The sequence below is a fragment of the Triticum urartu genome, chromosome 2, assembly GCF_003073215.2.
Source record: "Triticum urartu cultivar G1812 chromosome 2, Tu2.1, whole genome shotgun sequence".
In the NCBI taxonomy this organism is placed as follows: Eukaryota; Viridiplantae; Streptophyta; class Magnoliopsida; order Poales; family Poaceae; genus Triticum; species Triticum urartu.
In genome coordinates, this window is record NC_053023.1 from 209,517,529 (window position 1) to 209,543,449 (window position 25,921).

The 25,921-nt window shown below is 44.4% G+C and overlaps 1 protein-coding gene across 3 annotated transcripts in view; it reads right to left on the reverse strand.

The window, feature by feature from the left end:
- Positions 1–3,745: 3,745 nt before the first annotated feature.
- Positions 3,746–25,921, reverse strand: part of LOC125536818 (septum-promoting GTP-binding protein 1) — a 28,847-nt gene continuing 6,671 nt past the window's right edge. The window contains exon 6 of one of the 3 annotated variants that reach the window (XM_048700093.1): positions 3,746–4,928. In XM_048700093.1, coding sequence (XP_048556050.1) covers positions 4,893–4,928 — 36 coding nt within the window. In that variant the 3' untranslated portion in view covers positions 3,746–4,892. Of the gene's footprint in view, positions 4,929–5,618; positions 5,745–23,292; positions 23,431–25,921 lie in introns of those variants that run through there. The other 2 variants (XM_048700094.1, XM_048700092.1) reach the window with 2 other exon arrangements.

Consider the following 25,921-nt stretch of genomic DNA (forward strand, 5'->3'; position numbering starts at 1 on the left):
GCCGCCACCTGTCCCCGCATCGCCTCCACGCCGCCGCGGCCCGCCAGGCCCGTCACGGGCCCGCGCGAGGCTGCGGGAGCCGCCGCCGCTCGCTCCCGTCCGCCGCCGTCTGCGCCCCAACACCGCCTCCCACGGCCGTCTCCTTCCCTCCGCCGCCGGCCGCGCTCCGGCGCCGCTCCCCGCCGCAGCTCCGACGCCGGCCGCCATCGCCCGTGGTCTCCGCCACCGCGCCCCGCGCCCCGCCAAGCGCCGCCTCCTTCGCCGGATCCGGACGCCCCTTTGCCGGATCTACCTCCCCGCGCTCTCCGGTGAGGTCCCAGCGAGCTCCGGCCACCGCGGGACGAACCCCGGCGATCCTCGGTTCACGTCCAAGTCAACCCTAGATCTGATCCGGAGGTCGATTTTTCCACCAAGTCCTTTTCCCCTCATGTTTTATGCCCCAGTTCATCATGTCATAAATCTGTGACCGTAGCTCCGTTTGATGCGCATGATATATCAAAATGTTCATTGGGAGATGCTCTTCATTTATTACATTGTGGCATGCTTGTTTGAGTCCATCTTGATTCTCAAATCATGGATGCAAGAGGCTATAAATTGTTAGTTGTTGTTACTTATCAGAGTATGTTGATTTGTCATGTGTCACATTTGTTGTGTGCATCTTATGGGCATGAGCTCTGCATGTGTTTTGATCTATGCCATGCCATCTTTACAAGGGTGTTTGCCATGTATTTTTGTGATCAATGTGGTGACTAGCATAAGCATGCAAAGTAGCCTTCGTGTTATTGCTGATTTCTAGGACTTAGGATTTTACTAAGTCATTTCCCTGCTGTTATTTTTATGTCATGTAAACATGATGCTACAGTGAGATCCATGCTTGTTTTGAGCATCTTCAGTAAGGGTATTCTGGACATATGGTTATGCTCTATCCGTCCAGGCCCCTGTTTGCTATTATGGAGTGCCCTAGCATGTCTTAATCTTGCTCTACTTTTGCTATAAAATGTTTCTGACAGATTGTTTACATGTTAATCAATTTTGCCATGGTTGTTGTAGTTGATCCATGCATGCTATGAACTTGCTCTTGCCATGGTTAGCTTCATGAACATGTCATCTTGCTGTAGGTATGTTTCTCTTGTCATGCAATGCAATGCCTTGTGATGAGTGTTTTGAGCTCGCAAATATGCCTTCATAATTCTGTTTTTGCCATGCTCAGTTTTCTGCTAAGTCTGAATCTGTTAATAAAACTTGCTATGTTTACATGGGTGCCATCATATCTTCTGTGCCGTTTTGGCTCATGATCAGTACGGGACTTTTGTTCTATGAATTTAGTAGATTCATTTCATGCCTTTGTTTGCAATGATATGTTCCTGTAGCATGTTGTTTGCTTGCTCTAAACATGGCTTCCTGATGTTATTCCTGGCATGTTAGTATTTTCACTAAGTATGTGAAGCAGATAACTTTTGCACTTTTGTCATGCTTGTTTGAACATGTTATAGTGTGTTTTAGCCGTAGCTCAGTGTTCATATTTTGTCAAGAATCTTGAGTAGATGACCTCCATGTGCTTTGTTGTTATGTTTGAGTGCAGTAGCTTAGTTTCTTGTTGCATTCTAGATGGCATGGTGTTGTTAATCGCAGAATTGTGCCATTATTGTTTTGCTTGCCATTTGCAAACCGTGCATCCGATTCCGGTGATTTTTATATCGATTTCGACCGAAATCAACTCATCTTTCTAGCGGCATACTTGGTTTGCCAAGTTGATGCCTTGTTCATCTTTTTCCTTCCAGAGCACGCATATGCATTGCATATCACATCTCGCATATCATGTCATGTTTTGCATCATGTTGATTGTGCATTGCACCGTGACTGATTGTTGGTCATTTGCTTCTGTTCTTGCTTTGGGTAGAGCCGAGAGACGAGTACGTGATCGAGGAACCTATTGAGTACGCTAACGAGGATCAAGCTTTCGTCAACTTTGAGAACTTTGCAGGCAAGATGACCATACTCTCGAAATCGGTTCTATTTTTGCTTGCTAGTTGTTCACTCTATTGTTATGCCGCGATACCTACCACTTGCTATATCATGTCTCTCATATTGCCATGTCAAGCCTCTAACCCACCTTTCCTAGCAAACCGTTGTTTGGCTATGTTACCGCTTTGCTCAGCCCCTCTTATAGCATTGCTAGTTGCAGGTGAAGATGAAGTTTGTTCCATGTTGGAACATGGATATTGTTGGGATGTCATTATTATATCTTGTTTACTTTAATGCACCAATATACTTGGTAAAGGGTGGAAGGATCGGCCTTCTGCCTGGTGTTTTGTTCCACTCTTGTCGCCCTAGTTTCCGTCATACCGGTGTTATGTTCCTTGATTTTGCGTTCCTTACGCGGTTGGGTGTTATGGGAACCCCTTGACAGTTTGCTTTGAATAAAACTCCTCCAGCAAGGCCCAACCTTGGTTTTACCATTTGCCTACCTACCACCATATACCTTCCCTTGGGTTCTACAGACTCAAGGGTCGTCTTATTTTAAACCCCCCCCCCCCGGGCCAATGCTCCTCTGAGTGTTGGTCCGAACCGAGCTGCCTGCGGGGCCACCTCGGGGAAACTTGAGGTTTGGTTTTACTCGTAGCCAGTCTCATCCGGTGTTGCTCTGAGAACGAGATACGTGCGACTCCTATCGGGATTTGTCGGCACATCGGGTGGCTTTGCTGGTCTTGTTTTACCATTGTCGAAATGTCTTGTAACCGGGATTCTGAGACTGGTCGGGTCAGGGATATACCCCGTGGTATGACCCGGCCGGAAGTACGACCCGGTCGGGCTTGCCGTTTTCATTGGTAACCCGCCGGAGGACTTGCGACTCACGAGCCTGGTGACTCATGGATGGCCCTAACGATGGGTCAGATAGAAGACTAGGCCCAAGGCCCAGAATGCCGGTTCATGTTATGATGGACCGGTTTACGAAGAAAGGCATAAGGAGTTTTTCCTTAAGGGGGCAGACTAGGATTCCACTTGTAATAGACTAGTCCTAATTCTAATAGGACTCCACATGTAACCCGCCCCTTCAACTTATATAAGGAGGGGCAGGTCTCCCCAAGAGGGACAAGCAACAAGAAACAATCTCTAGGGCTAGACACAAAGGAGGAGCCGGCTTATGCGGCGACTCTCTCATGAGCATAATGAGATCTAGCCACAAACAGCATGCAGGGCTATTACAGGACGATGTTTCCCGGGACCCGAAGCTGTCTAAATCCTTGTCTTGTGTTGCGTCTCTCGATTCCGCTCAACCCCTCTCAAGCTACTACAAAGATGCGTTGGCCTCACGACTAAATCATCTCACTAGGACATCTGTCGTGATAATTCCACGACAGTTGGCGCCCACCGTGGGGCCCGCGCACGGTGTTGTTGAGTTTTTGGAGGGATCTTTCTTAGGGTTCGAGAAGTTCGCAATTTTCGGATGAAGAGCAGATTTGAAAGGATCTACGTCGTCTTCAAGTTCGTGAGTCAAGATCACGAAAAGAAAAATAAATTGCGCCGTCTGTGGGACGTTTACGCGCCGGAGTTGTGGCTTCGTCGACTTCAACTTCAGCGAGATCGTATCCTGCCGGTTCATCCGTTTGGGCGTGCACAAATTCCATCATCGGCAATGGTTGTGATTTTGACAGGAGACGTGCTGATATTTCACTGTTTAAAACATCAGATCAATCAGGGCGTATACGGTCTTCAATGTCCTATGAGACGAGGCATCAATCTCTAGTGAAAATCGAAGGAGGAATTTTCTTTCGCATGATTAATCGATGCAAGATCGGATCGATCTCCGGTTTCCAAAACTACAAGGCAAAAGGCTACGGCGTCGGGTCACATGCGACTGTCACGATGTCTCCAGCAGTCAAAAAAAAGAAAAAAAGAAAAAGGGAAACAGCCCACGAGCCGGTCTCGCCTTCACCGATCTCCGTTGGGCCGGCCGTGAGCCGCCGTGGCCGCACGGCCTCAACCTGCAGCCTCCACTGAGCCGCCTTGCCGCGTTCCACGCGCCGCCACGGATCCTGCGCATCCACGCTGCCGCGGACCCCCTCGCCGTCCTCTCTACGACGTCTGCGTCGCCTCCATGCTCCTCCTGACGCGCCTGCTGGCCGCGGGCTGCAAAACCACTTCACCGCGCCCGAGCTCCGCTACTTGCGAGCACACCCGCCCCCATCGTGACTCGCCGCATCGCGCCGCTGCCGTGGCCTCGCCCTGCTGGCCAGTGCGTTTCCGCCGCAGTGACGCACTAAGCCGCCGTGGTCAAACTGCCTCGCCCCGAGGCGGCCTGTTCCACAGTGGCCGGTCTCACACAGTTTCTGCTGCGAGCCGCTGTTTGCCTCCGCGATTCTCCGTGAGCCGCTGCTCGATTCTGTCGAGAGCCGCCTCGGCCTACTCTGCCTCGGACCCGCCAGGCCGTTGCGACTGTGTCTCCGCTGCATTGAGTTGCCCTGACCACGCCAAGCCACCTCACTGCGCCGTACGCACCTCTGCTGGTTGAGCCGTTGTCTTTACTGCAACCAAGTCGTCGTCGCGGCCTATTAAAAGTTTACAGCAGGATAGTCGCCACCACGCTCCAACTTGGTCTGTCAGCTTGCCGGCCTTGCCGGTGGGCTGTTCCGTGCGTGACCCTGTTTCTGGGTTACATCCACTTTGAGCCGCCCTGGCTGAGCTGCTCTGCCGTTCGCCGCTGAGTTTTCTGGCTATGAACCGGCCCCTGAGCCGACGTTGCCGCTGCAGGCCCCGCTTGCCTCGCTGGATCTCCTTTGCCTCGAGTCGCGGCAGTTCACCTCCACAGCCAGCGCCTCGCTGGGGCTGGGTCACCTCCGCAGCAGCCGCCCGTCGGGAGTCACCATGGCCTCGCTCTTATAATTTGAAGCCTAGGCCAGGTGAGGGAGTAGCATGATGGTCAAACACTGCACATAAAACAGTCTGAGATCAATGAAACATCTGCTGGGCCAGCCCCATCGGTCGTCCAGATAAAGACATCAGGTGATATCCATCTAAATCTATTTCTAGTACATATTGTTTTTTGTCAAAGAACAATTACTTTATCTGTGTATTTTATATATGCAGGACAATGATTCATCGTTTGCTGTTGGACGGGTGTGCGCAAGCCGCCGCCCATGCAATTCGATCTGCATCAACTCGTTAGGATCGTGCCTACGATTAATTGCCATCCGTGCAACTTACCGCGCCCACGATTGACTCATCATCCGCACCCATGGCCAAACCGTTTCCAACGTTGTTGCCGACTCTCCCCGCCAGCACCGGCTTACAACGCCATAGCCGACTCATCTATCCGAGCCGCCTCTGATGCTGCGGTCGTTTTACTGTCCGCCCTGCGGTCTGACCTACTCAACATGTCGGGTTGACTAACGGACACCGGTAGGGATCATAAAGTCCAAATACATCAGGTGATATCTGTCCAGACTATTTTAAATAGCACATATTAAATTGTTTGAGAACAATTACTCTGATCTATAATATTTTCCGCAGGACCATTATTCATTACAAAAAAGGTATCGCATAAGGGGTGCGCGCCAACGTCACGTTTGCACTAGTACTTGTTCATGCCGTGATGCTCGATGGATACATACCTTAATCTACATCAACCCGCCGGAGCCGCGTTGAGCCGTCCTTGCCGCTTTGAGCCGCCGGGGTTATATTAAGTCGCCGGTCTGCCTGAGCCGCTGGACCTATATTGAGTCGCTGGTCTGCCTGAGCCACCTCTGTCACGATAAAAGGATCATCCGTCGTCCAAACGAATCAGGGCAATTATTTATGACAAAAAGTGATATTAAACCGCGGAGATGGAGGCATGCCAACATCTTTTGGCACAGGTAGTCGTCGTTACTCAATGGACTCCCGCACCGGCTTACAACGCCGTGACCGGTTCATTTTTCTGCTCCTACGGTCCGTTCAACCGTGATTGATTTCAGCGTCACCACAGTGATCATCAACTTCACGGTGGATAAATATCAGGTAAAATCCATCCGGTATATTTTTATATTACATATTGTGTCGTGGAATTGTCACAGCAAATGTCCTAGTGTGAGGACTTAGTCGTGAGGCCAACGAATCTATGTGGTAGCTTGAGAGGGGTTGGTCGGGACGAGAGACGCCGGACGGATCAACACATACGACAAGGATTTAGACAGCTTCGGGCCCCGGGAAACATCATCCGGTAATAGCCCTACACGCTGTTTGTGGCTAGATCTCATTATGCTCATCCGGGAGACGCCGCATAAGCCGGCTCCCCTTTAGTTGTGTCTAGCCTTAAAGATTATTTTTCTTGTCCTCTTTGGGTGCCTTGCCCCTCCTTATATATGTTGAAGGGGCGGGTTACATGACTAGTCCTAGTAGGATTAGGATTACTCTATTACAAGTGGAGTCCTAGTCTTGCTTCCTTTGTAAGGGAAGATTTCTTACGCTTTCCTCTTAAGCCGGCCCATGATACGTCTCCAACGTATCTATAATTTTTGATTGCTCCATCCTATATTATCTACTGTTTTAGACATTATTTGGCTTTATTATCCACTTTTATATTATTTTTGGGACTAACCTATTAACCGGAGGCCCGGCCCAGAATTGTTGTTTTTTGCCTGTTTTAGGGTTTCGAAGAAAAGGAATATCAAATGGAGTCCAAACGGAATGAAACCTTTGGAAACGTGATTTTCTCATCAGATAAGATCCAGGAGACTTGGACCCTCCGTCAAGAAAGCCACGAGGCGGTCACGAGGGTGGAGGGCGCCCCCCCTAGGGCGCGTCCCCTGCCTCGTGGGCCCCTCGAAGCTCCACCGACATACTTCTTCCTCCTATATATATCCATGTACCCCCAAACGATCGGGGATGGAGCCAAAAACCTAATTCCACCGCCGCAACTTTCTGTATCCACGAGATCCCATCTTGGGGCCTGTTTCGGAGCTCCGCCGGAGGGGGCATCGATCACGGAGGGCTTCTACATCATCATCCAAGCCCCTCCGATGAAGTGTGAGTAGTTTACTTCAGACCTACGCGTCCATAGTTAGTAGCTAGATGGCTTCTTCTCTCTTTTTGGATCTCAATACAATGTTCTCCCCTCTCTCGTGGAGATCTATTCGATGTAATCTTCTTTTTGCGGTGTGTTTGTTGAGACCGATGAATTATGGGTTTATGATCAAGTCTATCTATGAATAATATTTGAATCTTCTCTGAATTCTTTTATGTATGATTGGTTATCTTTGCAAGTCTCTTCGAATTATCAGTTTGCTTTGGCCTACTAGATTGGTTTTTCTTGCCATGGGATAAGTGCTTAGCTTTGGGTTCGATCTTGCGGTGTCCTTTCCCAGTGACAGAAGGGGCAGGAAGGCACGTATTGTATCATTGCCATCGAGGATAACAAGATGGGTTTTTATCATATTGCATGAAACTATCCCTCTACATCATGTCATCTTTCTTAAGGCGTTACTCTGGTTTTAACTTAATACTCTAGATGCATGCTGGATAGCGGTCTATGAGTGGAGTAATAGTAGTAGATGCAGGCAGGAGTCGGTCTACTTGTCTCGGACGTGATGCCTATATACATGATCATACCTAGATATTCTCATAACTATGCTCAATTTTGTCAATTTCTCAATAGTAATTTGTTCACCCACCGTAGAATACTTATGCTCTTGAGAGAAGCCACTAGTAAAACCTATGGCCCCCGGGTCTCTTTCTCATCATATCAATCTCCATTACTTTATTATTGCTTTGCTTTTACTTTGCCTTTTACTTTTCACTTTGCATCTCTATACCAAAAATACCAAAAATATTATTTATCATCTCTATCAGATCTCACTTTCGTAAGTGGCCGTGAAGGGATTGACAACCCCTAAGCGTGTTGGTTGCGTTGAGCTATTGTTTTTGTGTAGGTACGAGGGACTCATGCGTAGCCTCCTACTGGATTGATACCTTGGTTCTCAAAAACTGAGGGAAATACTTACGCTACTTTGCTGTATTATCCTCTCCTCTTTGGGGAAATCCAACGCAGTGCTCAAGAGCTAGCAAGAAGAATTTCTGGCACCGTTGCCGGGGAGTCTGCGCAAAAGTCAACATACCAAGTACCCATCACAATCCCTATCTCCCGCATTACATTATTTGTCATTTGCCTCTCGTTTTCCTCTCCCCCACTTCACCCTTGCCGTTTTATTCGCCCTCTCTCTCTCTATCCTCCCTCTCTTTCTCTATTTGCCTCTTTTTCCCGTTTGCTTTTTGTTTGCTTGTGTGTTGGATTGCCTGTTTGTCGCGATGGCTCAAGATAATACTAAATTGTGTGACTTCACCAATACCAACAATAATGATTTCCTTAGCACTCCGATTGCTCCTCTTACCGATGCTGAATCTTGTAAAATTAATACTGCTTTGTTGAATCTTGTCATGAAAGATCCGTTCTCCGACCTTCCTAGTGAAGATGTCGCTACCCATCTTAATAGCTTCGTTGATTTGTGTGACATGCTAAAGAAGAAAGATGTCGATAATGATATTGTTAAACTGAAGTTATTACCTTTTTCGCTTAGAGATCGTGCTAAAGCTTGGTTTTCATCTTTGCCTAAAAATAGTATTGATTTATGGAACAAGTGCAAAGATACTTTTATCTCTAAGTATTTTCCTCCCGCTAAGATCATCTCTCTTAGAAACGATATTATGAATTTTAAACAACTTGATCATGAACATGTTGCACAAGCTTGGGAGAGAATGAAATTAATGATACGTAATTGCCCTACTCATGGTTTGAATTTGTGGATGATTATACAAAAAAATTTATGCCGGATTGAATTTTGCTTCTAGAAATCTTTTAGATTCGGCTGCGGAGGCACTTTTATGGAAATCACTTTAGGAGAAGCTACTAAACTCCTAGATAATATTATGGTTAATTATTCTTAATGGCATACTAAAAGATCTACTAAAAAGGTGCATGCGATAGAAGAAATTAATGTTTTGAGTGGAAAGATGGATGAACGTATGAAATTATTTGCTAATAAGAGTGTTTCTTCTGATCCTAATGATGTGCCCTTGTCTACTTTGATTGAGAATAATAATGAATCTATGGATGTGAATTTTGTTGGTAGGAACAATTTTGGTAACAACGCGTATAGAGGAAATTTCAATCCTAGGCCTTATCCTAGTAACCCCTCTAATAATTATGGTAATTCCTACAACAATTCTTATGGAAATTATAATAAGATGCCCTCTGATTTTGAATCTAATATTAAATAATTTATTTCTTTGCAAAAAAAATTTAATGCTATGATTGAAGAAAAATTGCTTAAGATTGATGATTTGGCTATGAACGTGGATAGAATTGCTCTTGATGTTGATTCCTTGAAACTTAGATCTATTCCACCTAAGCATGATATCAATGAGTCTCTCAAAGCCATGAGAATTTTCATTGACGAGTGCAAAGAAAGAACCACTAGGATGCGTGCTAAGAAAGATGCCTTTATAAAAGCGTGTTCTTCTAGTTCCTATGAAAATAATGATGAAGATCTAAAAGTTGTTGATGTGTCCCCTATTAAATCTTTGTTTTGCAATATGAATCATGAAAATAATGATGAAGATCTAAAAGTTGTTGATGTGTCCCCTATTAAATCTTTGTTTTGCAATATGAATCTTGATAATGATGGGACTGAATATGATCCATCTTTACCTACAAGGCGTTCTAAGAATTTGGAATTTGTTGATCTTGATGCTAAATTTGATAAAAGTGGGGTTGAAGAAATTAAAACCTTAGATGTTGCTAAACCCACTATATTGGATTTCAAGAAATTTAATTATGAAAATTGCTCTTCAATTGATTGTATTTCCTTGTTGCAATCCGTGCTAAAATCTCCTCACGCTTATAGTCAAAATAAAGCGTTTACTAAACATATCGTTGATGCCTTGATGCAATCTTATGAAGAAAAACTTGAATTGGAAGTTTCTATCCCTAGAAAACTTTATGATGAGTGGGAACCTACTATTAAAATTAAAATTAAAGATTATGAGTTTTATGCCTTGTGTGATTTGGGTGCTAGTGTCTCTACTATTCCCAAAACTTTGTGTGATTTGCTAGATTTCCATGATTTTGATGATTGCTCTCTAAACTTGCATTTTGCGGATTCCACTATTAAGAAACCTATGAGAAGAATTAATGATGTTCTTATTGTTGCAAATATGAATTATGTACCCATAGATTTTATCGTTCTTGATATAGATTGCAATCCTTCTTACCCTATTATTCTCGGTAGACCTTTCCTTAGAACGATTGGTGCAATTATTGATATGAAGGAAGGGAATATTAGATTTCAATTTCCATTAAAAAAGGGCATGGAACACTTTCCTAGAAAGAAAATAAAATTATCTTATGAATCTATCATGAGAGCCACTTATGGATTGCCTACCAAAGATGGCAATACCTAGATCTATTCTTGCTTGTTATGCCTAGCTAGGGGCATTAAACGATAGCGCTTGTTGGAAGGCAACCCAATTTTATTTTTATTCCTTGTTTTTTGCTCCTGTTTAGTAATAAATAAATTATTTAGCCTCTGTTTTGGTTGTGTTTTTTGTGTTTAATTGGTGTTTGTGCCAAGTAGAACCGTTGGAAAGACTTGGGGAAAGTCTTGTTGAACTTGCTGTAAAAAAACAGAAACTTTAGCGCTCACGAGAACTGTTGTTTTATTTGGAAAGTGCTATTTAGTTAATTCTTTTTGCAGATGATCAATAGATAAATTCCTCACGTCCAGCAATTTATTTTAGAATTTTTGGGGTTCCAGATCTTGCGCTAGCTATAGATTACTACAGACTGTTCTGTTTTTGACAGATTCTGTTTTTCGTGTGTTGTTTGCTTATTTTGATGAATCTATGGCTAGTGAAATAGTTTATAATCCATAGAAAAGTTGGAATACAGTAGGTTTAACACCAATATAAATAAAGAATGAGTTCATTACAGTACCATGATGTGGTCTTTTGTTTTCTTTCGCTAACGGAGCTCAAGAGATTTTCTACTTTAAGTTTTGTGTTGTGAAGTTTTCAAGTTTTGGGTAAAGATTTGATGGATTATGGAACAAGGAGTGGCAAGATCCTAAGCTTGGGGATGCCCATGGCACCACCACTATAATCTAAGGACACCTAAAAGCCAAAGCTTGGGGATGCCCCGGAAGGCATCCCCTCTTTTGTCTACTTCTATCGGTAACTTTACTTGGAGCTATATTTTTATTCACCACATGATATGTGTTTTGCTTGGAGCGTCTTTTATGATTTGAGTATTTGCTTGGTAGTCTAACACAATCATCCTTGCTGTACACACCTTTTGAGAGAGCCATACATGATTTGGAATTTGATAGAATACTCTATGTGCTTCACTTATATATTTTGAGCTTTATAGTTTTGCTCTAATGCTTCACTTATATCTTTTAGAGCACGGTGGTGGATTTGTTTTATAGAAACTATTGATCTCTCATGCTTCACTTAGATTATTTTGAGAGTCTTAATAGCATGGTAATTTGCTTAAAATCCTAATATGCTTGGTATGCAAGATTAATAATAAAACTTTCGTATAAGTGTGTTGAATACTAAGAAAAGTTTGATGCTTGATGATTGTTTTGAGATATGGAGGTAATAATAGCAAAATCATGCTAGTTGAGTAGTTGTGAAATTGATAAATACTTGTGTTGAGGTTTGCAAGTCCCGTAGCATGCACGTATGGTAAACGTTATGCAACAAATTTGAAACATGAGGTGTTATTTGATTGTCTTCCTTATGAGTGGCGGTCGGGGACGAGCGATGGTCTTTTCCTACCAATCTATCCCCCCCGGAGCATGCGCGTAGTGCCGAGGTTTTTGATGACTTGTAGATTTTTGCAATAAGTATGTGAGTTCTTTATGACTAATTTTGAGTCCATGGATTATACGCACTCTCACCCTTCCATCCTTGCTAGCCTCTTTGGTACCGTGCATTGCCCTTTCTCACATTGAGAGTTGGCGCAAACTTCGCAGGTGCATCCAAACCCCGTGATATGATACGCTCTTTCACACATAAACCTCCTTATATCTTCCTCAAAACAGCTACCATACCTACCTATTATGGCATTTCCATAGCCATTCCGAGATATATTGCCATGCAACTTTCCATCATTCCATTCATCATGACACATTCATCATTGTCATATTGCTTAGCATGATCATGTAGTTGACATAGTATTTGTGGCAAAGCCACCGTTCATAATTCTTTCATACATGTCACTCTTGGTTCATTGCATATCCCGGTACACCGCCGGAGGCATTCATATAGAGTCATCTTTGTTCTAGTATCAAGTTGTAATCATTGAGTTGTAAATAAATAGAAGTGTGATGATCATCATTATTAGAGCATTGTCCCAAGTGAGGAATAAAAAAAGAGAAAGGCCATAAAAAGAGAAGGCCCAAAAAAAGGCCATAAAAAAGAGAAGGCCCAAAAAATGAGAGAAAAGAGAGAAGGGACAATGTTACTATCCTTTTACCACACTTGTGCTTCAAAGTAGCACCATGATCTTCATAGTAGAGAGTCTCTCATGTTATCACTTTCATATACTAGTGGGAATTTTTCATTATAGAACTTGGCTTGTATATTCCAGCAATGGGCCTCCTCAAGTGCCCTAGGTCTTCATGAGCAAGCAAGTTGGATGCACACCCACTAGTTTCTTTTGTTGAGCTTTCATACATTTATAGCTCTAGTGCATCCATTGCATGACAATCCCTACTCCTTGCATTAACATCAATCGGTGGGCATCTCCATAGCCCATTGATTAGCCTCGTTGATGTGAGACTTTCTCCTTTTTGTCTTCTCCACATAACCCCCCTCATTATATTCTATTCCACCCATAGTGCTATGTCCATGGCTCGCGCTCATATATTGTGTGAAAGTTTATAGGTTTGAGATTACTAAAGTATGAAACAATTGCTTGGCTTGTCATCGGGGTTGTGCATGATGAGAGCATTCTTGTGTGATGAAAATGAAACATGACTAAACTATATGATTTTGTAGGAATGAACTTTATTTGGCCATGTTATTTTGAGAAAACATAATTGCTTAGTTACTATGCTTGAAGTATTATCATTTTTATGTCAATATGAACTTTTGTCTTGAATCTTTCGGATCTGAATATTCATACCACAATTAAGAAGAATTACATTAAAATTATGCCAAGTAGCACTCCGCATCAAAAATTCTGTTTTTATCATTTACCTACTCGAGGACGAGCAGGAATTAAGCTTGGGGATGCTTGATACGTCTCCAACGTATCTATAATTTTTTATTGCTCCATGCTATATTATCTACTATTTTAGACATTATTTGGCTTTATTATTCACTTTTATATTATTTTTGGGACTAACCTATTAATCGGAGGCCCAGCCCACAATTGTTGTTTTTTGCCTATTTTAGGGTTTCGAAGAAAAGGAATATCAAACGGAGTCCAAACGGAATGAAACCTTTGGAAACGTGATTTTCTCATCAGATAAGATCCAGGAGACTTGGACCCTCCGTCAAGAAAGCCACGAGGCGGTCACGAGGGTGGAGGGCGCCCCCCCTAGGGCGCGCCCCCTGCCTCGTGGGCCCCTCGAAACTCCACCGACATACTTCTTCCTCCTATATATATCCATGTACCCCCAAACGATCGGGGATGGAGCCAAAAACCTAATTCCACCGCCGCAACTTTCTGTATCCACGAGATCCCATCTTGGGGCCTGTTTCGGAGCTCCGCCGGAGGGGGCATCGATCACGGAGGGCTTCTACATCATCATCCAAGCCCCTCCGATGAAGTGTGAGTAGTTTACTTCAGACCTACTGGTCCATAGTTAGTAGCTAGATGGCTTCTTCTCTCTTTTTGGATCTCAATACAATATTCTCCCCCTCTCTCGTGGAGATCTATTCGATCTAATCTTCTTTTTGCGATGTGTTTGTTGAGACCGATGAATTGTGGGTTTATGATCAAGTCTATCTATGAATAATATTTGAATCTTCTCTGAATTCTTTTATGTATGATTGGTTATCTTTGCAAGTCTCTTCGAATTATCAGTTTGCTTTGGCCTACTAGATTGGTTTATCTTGCCATGGGATAAGTGCTTAGCTTTGGGTTCGATCTTGCGGTGTCCTTTCCCAGTGACAGAAGGGGCAGCAAGGCATGTATTGTATCATTGCCATCGAGGATAACAAGATGGGTTTTTTTATCATATTGCATGAAACTATCCCTCTACATCATGTCATCTTGCTTAAGGCGTTACTCTGTTTTTAACTTAATACTCTAGATGCATGCTGGATAGCGGTCGATGAGTGGAGTAATAGTAGTAGATGCAGGCAGGAGTCGGTCTACTTGTCTCGGACGTGATGCCTATATACATTGATCATACCTAGATATTCTCATAACTATGCTCAATTCTGTCAATTGCTCCATAGTAATTTGTTCACCCATCGTAGAATACTTATGCTCTTGAGAGAAGCCACTAGTGAAACCTATGGCCCCCGGGTCTCTTTCTCATCATATCAATCTCCATTACTTTATTATTGCTTTGCTTTTACTTTGCCTTTTACTTTTCACTTTGCATCTCTATACCAAAAATACCAAAAATATTATTTATCATCTCTATCAGATCTCACTTTCGTAAGTGGCCGTGAAGGGATTGATAACCCCTAAGCGCGTTGGTTGCGTTGAGCTATTGTTTTTGTGTAGGTACGAGGGACTCGTGCGTAGCCTCCTACTGGATTGATACCTTGGTTCTCAAAAACTGAGGAAAATACTTACGCTACTTTGCTGTATCATCCTCTCCTCTTCGGGGAAATCCAATGCAGTGCTCAAGAGGTAGCAGCCCACCATCACATGAACCGACATACTGGGCCTTGGGCCTTGTCGTCCATCTGACCCGCCCACCGGGTTACTAATGAGTCGCCAAGATCGGGCGGGTTACCCGTGAGTCGCCAAGCTCCGGGCGGGTCACCAGTGAGTCGCCAAGATCCAGCCGGGTTACACCGCGGGGTATATCGCCGACATTAGCCCCTAGTTTAATTTGGATTTATCCATATTAAACTGATCTGCAACATAAACACAAGAACAAATTTGACAGGTTGTACTCCGGGCTAAATATTCTTGTAAACCGGCACCTGGTCATCCTTAAGTCCTTGTTATTTTCTTCTTCTAGAAAATCCGGGTCATTAGGCCAGCTCCATAATCCATTTGCTGACATTGGCTCTTGTAAAGAAATATCATAAGAAATAATCCATTTGAGTCAGCCTTCAATGCTCTAATTTGACAAAAATATTGGTCTTGAAATATTCAACTGATATTCAGCCGGCTTAAAGATGTAGATCTTGCCAATTTATGATTGCCAAATTTTTCGGGTTATAAACAAATGATGTCGGGTCATGTAATTATTGCTGATGCCGGGTTAATCTTATGATGACGCCGGGTAATAAACTTTGCAGATTTCTTTGATAATAATATAATACCTAATTTGCTCAAAACTTAGAATTTGAAGTTATTCCTTCCTTATATGCATATCACATGTAGCCCCCAAGTGTCGGGTTGTCATGCTTGCAGCAACCTGGGACTTGTAATTGCCTTATGCTCATAAAAATTTCAACCAGTGTAGCCCCCAAGGGCCGGGTCATTATGCAACAATGATCAGGGACTTTGTAAATATGATCATGTAAACTTGAGCAGCAGCGTGTAGCCCCCAAGGGCCGACTCAGTAAGATATTACTGAGCTGGGACTTTGTATATGATTCATTGATAATAACATCATATGATGTAATCTCCACCATGGGGCTTGAATCCACATCCACAAGGTTAAGAGCTTTGTACTCTGCCAACTGAGTAATGGATCTTTCAATATAATGGACTGAGGCTTGTGTACCTTGAATTTTTTACAGGAGCAATTGGTATCCCAAGGGCCGGCTCATTACAATGGGATGAGTCGAGTCTTCAATAAGTTGATCAAAAAATGACTTTACATTAGCCCCCAAGTGCCATGGTGCATGCTGGCAATGACATGGGACTTGCATATTTGATGTAATCTTAATTTGAATAATGTAGCCCCCAAGTGCCGGGTCGTAAGCCTGCAGCGACTCGGGACTATTCCCTCCATTGTAAAAATAAATCATGTCCATTAACAAAATAATAACCATTGCGGTGAAGCGACTTTGAGGACCTCCATCATAAAAAAATTCTATTGATAACCATAATAAACATCCAGCCATGTTGGCTATTAAATATTTGAATAATATAATCCGGTTTGAAAAACCGGTTCCTGTGATATTGAATCGTACTGCCGGTTTAGGATACATGTGCAGTAAGGGTGATAACCCAATCTTTAGAAGCCAAAACTTCCAAATATTTATGATTGTCATATATGACGACTTATCATCCAAAGTCAAGCCGGGTTAATCGAAACCACACACACACACACACACACACACACACACACATATATATATATATACTTCAGATATGAGCAAAAAGTCTCAAGACAAGACCCAAAAGACTGTTTTCAAAAAACTTAAGTCAAACAGAGAAAAAAATGAGGCTTCTGATTCGAATACGATTAGTAAACCGGACCAAAAGGGGTTAAGCTAGGATTCGAATACGATCATGAAGCCCCCTAGTGATTTTGGCGTTGCGCTGATCAAGAGGGTACCGACAGCTATGTTATCTTTGGTTTGAATACGACCTATGTTTGAACAGGAAGCCCCCAAATGACCTTGAGAGTTTTTTAACGACTCTGATTCAAATACGATCAAAATAAGACCCAAAAAGGGTTAAGCTATGATTCGAATACGATCAAGAAGCCCCTTAGTGGGTTTGGCATTGCGCCGATCAAGAGGGTACCGACAGCTATGTTCTCTTTGATTCGAATACGACCTATGTTTGAACAGGAAGCCCCTAAATGACCATTGAAGCAGGGTACATATGTTTGAGTTGTGCTTTGCAACAGACTCTCTTTGGTCTTTTAATTTTTCCTGAGAACTCGAACTTTGCGAGAGATAAATTCTTCTTGAGCCGGAATTTTAAACCGGATATTGATAGCTTCAAAGCTTTATGAGAGACAGATTTCTCTTAAACCGGATTTTAAACCGGATATTCTTCATTTTGAGCCGGAAATTTTTATGACGGCCTTTAAACTGGCAACATTTACTGAGCCATGTCCATAGAGCCCCCGAGTCTTAAGACGACTCAATGAGTTGGTTTGAGATTCTCATATTTGATCATGATATAGACCGGTTTGAGTCCTGCACTAGAGAACTTGCAAGCCAAAGTAATTGCTCTTTTAAGGAAAATAATATGTAATATAAAAATATACTGGATGGATTTCACCTGATATGTCAGGCCAGTGATTATCCCCCGCGGAGTTGATGATCACCACGGTGAAGCTGAAATCAATCACGGTGAGCCGGCCGCGTCGCTGTGAGCCAGCGTGGACGGGCGAGTCAATCACAGGCGCGGTCCCGGCTAGTTGATGTAGTTCAAGCCACAGGGCGGCAACTTGCGCACATCCATTGAACAACAAGCAAACATGATCCCAGCAAGTCGATGTAGACTGGGCTGCAAGGGTGGCGGCTTGTGTGCATCCATTCATCGGGTAATATGTCACGGACTATCGCCGGACGGAACATTATAAGCCCGTGCTCCGTACCCGCGGTATAAACCACTTTTTTTAGTGAATAATTATGTTGCATATAATATACACAGACCAAAGTGATTGTTTTCTGACAAAAAACAATATGCATTAATAAAATAAATTTAGATAAATATCACCCGACATTTGTGAATGACAGATGATCTATACGTGGAATTTTTGCACGTGGTAATATTAATGCTCCATACTAGCTTTTGGACTGATGCAGTGCTTGTAGTGGTACTTTAAATATGAGTACTAATTGATCTTTTCTCTTTGCATGTTACTCCCTCTGTTCCTTTCGATGATTTGACCCGCTACTGTTGCAGGCCTGCGGCGCGTACACACGCAGCTTGTCAGCAGCGTCTTCAGGCTGCAGCCTTGAGACTTTCTTGCAGTTGTAACTAGATAATCATTAGGGGAAAGCCCGAGGCCGTGGTGACGGATTCCTCGTCTGTACCCGGTGAGGCGGCTTGTGGAGGTCCCCGGCGAAACCGACTCTGCAGCCACGCGTGAAGTGATCCGGCGGCAGAGGCGCACAAAGGCAGGTTGGAGACGGCGAGTCATAGTGGTGTGGGGCGGCTAAGATTGCCATAGCAGCATCCCGGAGTCCGCTCCAAATTTGAGGGATTTATAAAGATGGAGTCATGCTTCTAGCGTCTCATTACAGCATTTAGGCATATCACCCGTTAGAAGTATATTAAGAATTTCGAGATTTGGCATACTGGACGGGAGCGTGGCACAAGCATAGTGAAGAACACAGGAATGTGATGTGAAAATTGTCTTCATCTCCAGCGATTCTCCAAGAAATAGCAGTACTTGTCCACCGTCAAAGTGAAAACTGGAGATATTTGTTACCTTGCGTTCTATCACTTGTAGCATGGAACACCGGGACACCTTCAGACAGCTGAGGTGCCGCATCATGGCAGGTATCTTTACGAAAATTATCTAACTGCAACTGCTGACTTCAAATCACTCCAAGGGAAAAAGAACTAAGTGGCAGAAGGGCACCGGCGAGGCAGCTTGTAGCCGGTTCGAGGTGCAAGGCAACAACAGAGACACGCCAGCGGGCCATGGCAGCAGATGTGATGGCTCGGTCTGACGGCTCAAAGGCGAAGGCGCGGACGCGAATAAAGTCGTGGGGTCGACTTGAAAACAGGCGAGTTGGTGGTGGCAGGGCCGGCCCAACCAAGCGATAGAGGTCAACGGAGGTGGCGGCTTCGGGCCACAGAGGTAGCAGCTCAAGGCCGCATCAGCGGCGGCTTGACGCGCGGGCCGGCAACGGCGACTTGTGGAGGAGTGCGGCTGAAGTGGCACAAGGCCGGGATGGCGGCAGGCGACACGAGGTCGAGCCCGAGGCTATGGCGGCGTGCGGCAGGGGAAGAGGACAAGGCCGGCCGGCTCAGCGGCGCGGATGCTCGAGGCCGAATCGGAGCAGAAGAGGTGACAGCGACTCGGAAACAAATCCAAGCGGAGGCAGGGGCCTCGAGACGTGCCCCGGCGAGGTCGCAGAACGGATTGGAAGTGCGGATACGGCCATGCAGCGGCGGTTCAAAGGTGACGCCGGCGAGGTTAAACAGCACGACGAGGCGCGAGCTTGTGCTGACAGAGGCAGCGGCTCGGCGCGAGGCCGCGGCGGCTGAACGAGGCCGGGGGTCATTCGACTTGCGAAAATGGCTTGAGGCCGGGGTGCCCCTGGTGGAGACGGACCGGGGCGGTTGACCCCGAGTCCACGCCCATACCCTCCAGATCGTGGCTCTCCCTCTTTCTTTTTTTTTTGGATTACTAGAGACATCGCGACAGTCGCGTGTGATCCGGCGCCGTAGCCTTTCCTTGTAGTTTTGGAAACCGGAGATCGATCCGATCTTGCATCGATTAATCATGCGAAAGAAAATTCCTCCTTCGACTTTCACTAGAGATTGATGCCTCGATTCATCGGACATTGAAGACCGTACTCAGTATGTATATGCCTTGATTGATCTGATGCTTTAATCAATGAAATATCAGCACGTCTCCTGTCAGAATCACAACCATTGCGAACCATTGCTGATGACGGAATTTGCGCACGCCAAAAAAAGATGAACCGGCCGGATACGATCTTGCTGAAGTTGAAGTCCATGAAGCCATGACTCCGGCGCGTAAACGTCTCACGGACGGCGCAATTTTTTTTCTTTTCTTGATTTCGACTCACGAACTCAAAGACGATGTAGATCCTTTCCAATCTGCTCTTCATCTAGAAATTGCGAATTTCTCAAACCCTAAAAAAGATCTCTTCAAAAATTCAACACCACCGTGTGCGAGCCCTCACGGTGGGCGCCAACTGTCGTGGAATTATCACGGCAGATGTCCAAGTGTGAGGACTTAGTCGTGAGGCCAACGAATCTATGTGGTAGCTTGAAAGGGGTTGGTCGGGACGAGAGACGCGGGACGGATCAACACATACGACAAGGATTTAGACAGCTTCGGGCCCCGGGAAACATCATCCGGTAATAGCCCTACACGCTGTTTGTGGCTAGATCTCATTATGCTCATCCGGGAGACGCCGCATAAGCCGGCTCCCCTTTAGTTGTGTCTAGCCTTAAAGATTATTTTTCTTGTCCTCTTTGGGGTGCCTTGCCCCTCCTTATATATGTTGAAAGGGCGGGTTACATGACTAGTCCTAGTAGGATTAGGATTACTCTATTACAAGTGGAGTCCTAGTCTTGCTTCCTTTGTAAGGGAAGATTTCTTACGCTTTCCTCTTAAGCCGGCCCACCACACATGAACCGGCCTACTGGGCCTTGGGCCTTGTCGTCCATCTGACCCGCCCACCGGGTTACTAATGAGTCGCCAAGATCGGGCGGGTTACCCATGAGTCGCCAAGCTCCGAGCGGGTCACCAATGAGTCGCCAAGATCCAGCCGGGTCATACATCCAGCCGGGTTACACAGCGGGGTATATCCCCGACATATTGCTTTCTTTAAAAGAGCAATTATTCTGGCTTGTAAGTTCTCCAATGCAGGACGGGGTTATTATATCATTGCGCGGTTGAAGGACTCATACCGGTTTATATCATGGTCAAATATGGAGAGTCTCAAAGCCAACTCCTCGAGTAGTCTTAAGACTCGGGGGCTATAATGACATGACTCGGGAACTCTGGGTCATTGGAGGGAATGATAACCCGGTTCCGAAGGACACCGCCATATTGATGAAAATTTAAAGGCCATCAGAAAATTGTCGGTTCAAAATAAAGATTTCGGTTTAAAATCTGGTTCAAGAGACATCTCTCTCCAGCAAAGGTTTGAAGCTCTCAAATCCGGTTCAAACATCCAACTCAAGGTAAATTTGTCTCTACAAAGCTTTTAAGCTCTCAAATTCGGTTCAAACATCCGGTTCAAGGACAATCTGTCTCCCACAAAGTTTTGAAACTTTCAAATCCGGTTTAAAGTTCTGGTTCAAAAAGAATTAATCTCTCGCAAGATTCTAGTTCTCGGAAAAATTAAAGGTTGTCAAAGAGAACTTGCTGCCATGATGCCTGGTTCAAACATGGGTATCCTGCCTTACGGCTTACCTTATTATGGTCACTTGGGGGCTTCCTGCTCATCGAGCATAGTTGTCGGTACCCTCTTGTTCGGCGCGATGCCAAAATTTATATGGTCATTTGGGGGCTTCCTGTTCAAACATAGGTCGTATTCGAACCAAAGGGAACATAGCTGTAGGTACCCTTTTGATCGGCACACTGCCAAACTCTCTAGGGGCTTCCTGATCGTATTCGAATCATAGCTCAACCCCTTTTGGGTCCGACGTTGATCGTATTCGAATCAGCGTTGTTAAAAAACTCTCAAGGTCATCTAGGGGCTTCCTGTTCAAACATAGGTCGTATTCGAACCAAAGAGAACATAGCTGTCGGTACCCTCTTGATCGACGCAACGCCAGAGCCATTGGGGGCTACATGATCGTATTCGAACCCTAGCTTAACCCCTTTGGAACGGTTTACTGATCGTATTCGAATCAGAAACCTTACAATTTGGTCTATTTTATCTATTTTTGTCTACAGTTTCTTACAAATAATCTTTTGAGTTTTGTCTTGAAACTTTTTAAATCATATTTGAGGTGTTTTATGAGTGTCTTCTATTTAACCCGGCTTAATCTTGGTCAATAAGTTGCCAGCGTCTAACAATCATCATATATTTGGAAGTATTGGCTTCTAAGGATTGGGTTATTACCCTTACTGCACAGGTCATGTAAAGTGGCAGTACAAATTCAATATCACAATGGTTATATGTGGGATATTATGACCCGCCCTGCGGTAAACCGCCAAGGGATCTTGTGATCTACTTGTGTGCAGGATAAGACTACATTTGGGTGGTTACCCGCCCTGGCTTTTGACGTTAAGTCGCCAGGGCATATGTTGTTTAAACTCTATGCATGATTTACTGAGCTATGACTTACATAAGTGATTAAGTTCCAGCCCGTCATCAAAGATAGAAATTGGTATCTCAAAAGGGTTATCAATTCTTGATTTTCTCAAAGGCTATAAGCTGCCGGATTATAAAAATTCTGGTTTACAATGGAGGCGTATTAAATCATCATCGGCCAAGAGCCGCCGGGTATTTAAACTTCGGGTTCACTTATCAACAGATGAGGTATTCAAAGTCGCTTTGGCGCAATGGCTATTATTTTATCAATGGATATGATTTATTCTACAATGGAAGGAATAGTCCCGAGTCGCTGCAGGCTTACAACCTGACACTTGGGGGCTACATTATTTAAATTGAGATTATATCAAATATGCAGGTCCCATGTCACTGCCAGCATGCACCATGGCACTTGGGGGCTAATGCAAAGTCATTTTTACTGGCCTTATTGAAGACCCGACTCATCACATTGTAATAAGACGGCCCTTGGGGGCTACCAATTGCTCATGTCAACAATTCAAGGTACACAAGTCTTAAATCCATTATATTGAAAGGTCCACTACTTAGTTGGTAGAGTACAAATCTCTTAACCTTATGGACATGGGTTCGAGCCCCATGATGGGAGTTACATTATAAGACGTTACTTTCATTGAAGTATATATCAAGTCCCAGCTCAGTATTATCTTACTAAGCCGGCCCTTGGGGGCTACACATCACTGCTCAAGTCTACATGATTATATTTACAAACTCCCTGCTCATTATTGCATAATGACCCGGCCCTTGGAGGTTACACTGGTTGAAAGTTTTTATGAGCATAAGGAAATTACAAATTCCAGTTTGCTGCAAGCATGACAACCCGACACTTGGGGGCTACATATGAGGAATACTCAGTTCTGACTAGTGATTGAGATGAACAAATTGGATTTCTTCAAAGTTGCAACATTTATATTGAAGTAAGTCTTAAGCTATCACTATGTTCTCCTCTTAAGACTTGGGGGTTACAGGTAATATGCATATAAGGAGAAATATCTTCAAATTCTCAGTTTTGAGTAAACCAGATTGACCCGGTGTATGCAACAATTATGACCCGGCGTAAGCAACAATTATGACTCGGTACCATCAATATTTACAAATTGCAGTTTTGGCAATGATAAACCGGCAAGTTCTACATCTTCAAGCCGGCTGAATATCAGTCGAATATTTCAAGACCAATATTTTTGTCAGGTCAGAGCATTAAAGGCCGACTCAAATGGATTATTTCTTATAATATTTCTCTACAAGAGCCAATGTCCGCAAATTGGTTATGAAGCTGGCCAATTGACCCAGATTTTTTAGAAGAAGTGCCTGGATTTTTGCATTGGCAAGGTTTGGGCATATCTGTTAAAAGAGATTTGCTATAAGATCTTGAATATACATCCAGGAGGAAATGACAAGGAATTAAAGATGATCAGGTGCCGGTTCAGGAAAATATTTAACTTGGAGCACAACCTGTCAAGTTTGTTCTTATATTTATTTTACAGGATCAGTTTAACATGGATAAATCCGAATTAAACTCGGGGCTAATGTCGGGGATATACCCCGTGATATGACCCGGCCGGGCTTGGCGTTTTCATTGGTAACCCACCGGAGGACTGGCGACTCACGAGCCTGGCGACTCACGGATGGCCCTAACGACGGATCAGATAGAAGACTAGGCCCAAGGCCCAGAATGTCGGTTCATGTTATGGTGGGCCGGTTTACGAGGAAAGGCATAAGGAGTTTTCCCTTAAGGGGGCAGACTAGGATTCCACTTGTAATAGACTAGTCCTAATCCTAATAGGACTCCACATGTAACCTGCCCCTTCAACTTATATACGGAGGGGCAGGGCTCCCCAAGAGGGACAAGCAACAAGAAACAATCTAGGGCTAGACACAAAGGAGGAGTCGGCTCATGCGGCGACTCTCTCATGAGCATAATGAGATCTAGCCACAAACAGCATGTAGGGCTATTACCGGACGATGTTTCCCGGGGCCCGAAGCTATCTAAATCCTTGTCTTGTGTTGCGTCCCTCGATTCCGCTCAACCCCTCTCAAACTACTACAAAGATGCGTTGGCCTCACGGCTAAGTCCTCTCATTAGGACATCTGCCATGATAATTCCACGACAGATCGGGTCTTCCTGAGAGAAGGAATATCCTTCGTTGACCGTGAGAGCTTGTGATGGGCTAAGTTGGGACACCCCTGCAGGGTTTTGAACTTTCGAAAGCCATGCCCGCGGTGATGGGCAGATGGGAATTTGTTAATGCCCTATTGTAGAGAACTTGACACTTAACTTAATTAAAATGAATCAACCGCGTGTGTAGCCGTGATGGTCTCTTTTCGGCGGAGTCCGGGAAGAGAACACGGTCTCGTGTTATGCTTGAACGTAAGTAGCTTTAGGATCACTTCTTGATCGTTATTAGCTTCTCGATCATGCTTTGCTTCTCTTCTCGCTCTTTTTTGCGTATATTAGCCACCATATGTGCTAGTGCTTGCTGTAGCTCCACCTCACTACCCTTTCCGACCTTAAGCTTAAATAGTCTTGATCTCGCAGGTGTGAGATTGCTGAGCCCCCGTGACTCACAGATACTTCCAAACAGATGCAGGTGTCGATGATGCCAGTGCAGGGGATGCTACCGAACTCAAGTGGGAGTTCGACGAGGATTCGGACCGTTACTATGTTTCTTTTCCGGATGATCAGTAGAGGAGCCCAGTTGGGGCGATCGGGGATCTAGCATTTGGGGTTGTCTTTCTTATTTTGGTTCCGTAGTCAGACCTTGATTGTATTTTGGATGATGTATGCTATATTTATGTTTTGTGTGAAGTGGCGATTGTAAGCCGACTCTTTATCCCTTTCTTATTCAGTACATGGGATGTGTAAAGATTACCCCTCTTGCGACATGCCTACCATGCGGTTATGCCTCTAAGTCGTGCCCCGACACATGGGAGATATAGCCGCATTATGGGTGTTACAAGTTGGTATCAGAGCCTTCCCCAACTTAGGAGCCCCCTGCTTGATCGAATCGCTGACGTTGTTGAGTCTAGAAAAAAATGTTTTGAGTCTTAGGATTATATATATCAGAGAGTAGGATTCATTTTACTCCCCAGTCCCTTCGTCGCTCTGGTGAGGCCTCCTGACATAGAGTTTTGACTCTTCTCTCCTCAAATTTCACAAAAAAAAATTAGGATCACGCGGGTATCTTGGAATCGTTCCGATGGTTTTGTGACGAGAACATTGTTCTTGGTGCCTCCTGACATTTAGGGGTTGTGGCAGTGTCTCGAGGAGTTGAGCTCCGAGGTGTTGTCGTCACAATTTTATCATTGCAGTTCTGGAATACCTGAGTTCGCCGACATCGAAAATCTCTTTTATGCAGTTGTTGGTGAGATAACCTCGACGCCACCCAGTACTGGGGCGGGAGTTTGGGAGTATTGCCATAACTCGTATAACGGATGCTTTTCGAAGGTTGAGGTAAATGATTTCCGAAGGTTTCTTGGTTATGTGTTGAAGGATGGATACAGCTGGATGTAGGATTTGTTAGTTTTGGGTGAGATATTATGCTTCCCCTGTATCCCCAACACCTGATTGCATAACCAGAAAGTTTCGGGAGTTCCATAGGTGGGAATTCAAGTAGCTCTATTATTTCTTCCCACAGATATTTGGTTTGTGATTGGGTAATCCTTACCACTTATTTGTTCTTATCTGTACCTTGTTGTTTTATTCTTCTACCTTTACCTAAGTGGCTTCTCAACTTATGAAAGTGTGATGATTTACTTTGGAATTCATTCATTCATTCTTGTTCGAATGTTAAGGCTATATGTTGCAATTTCGATCCATTGATTTAGCTTGAAT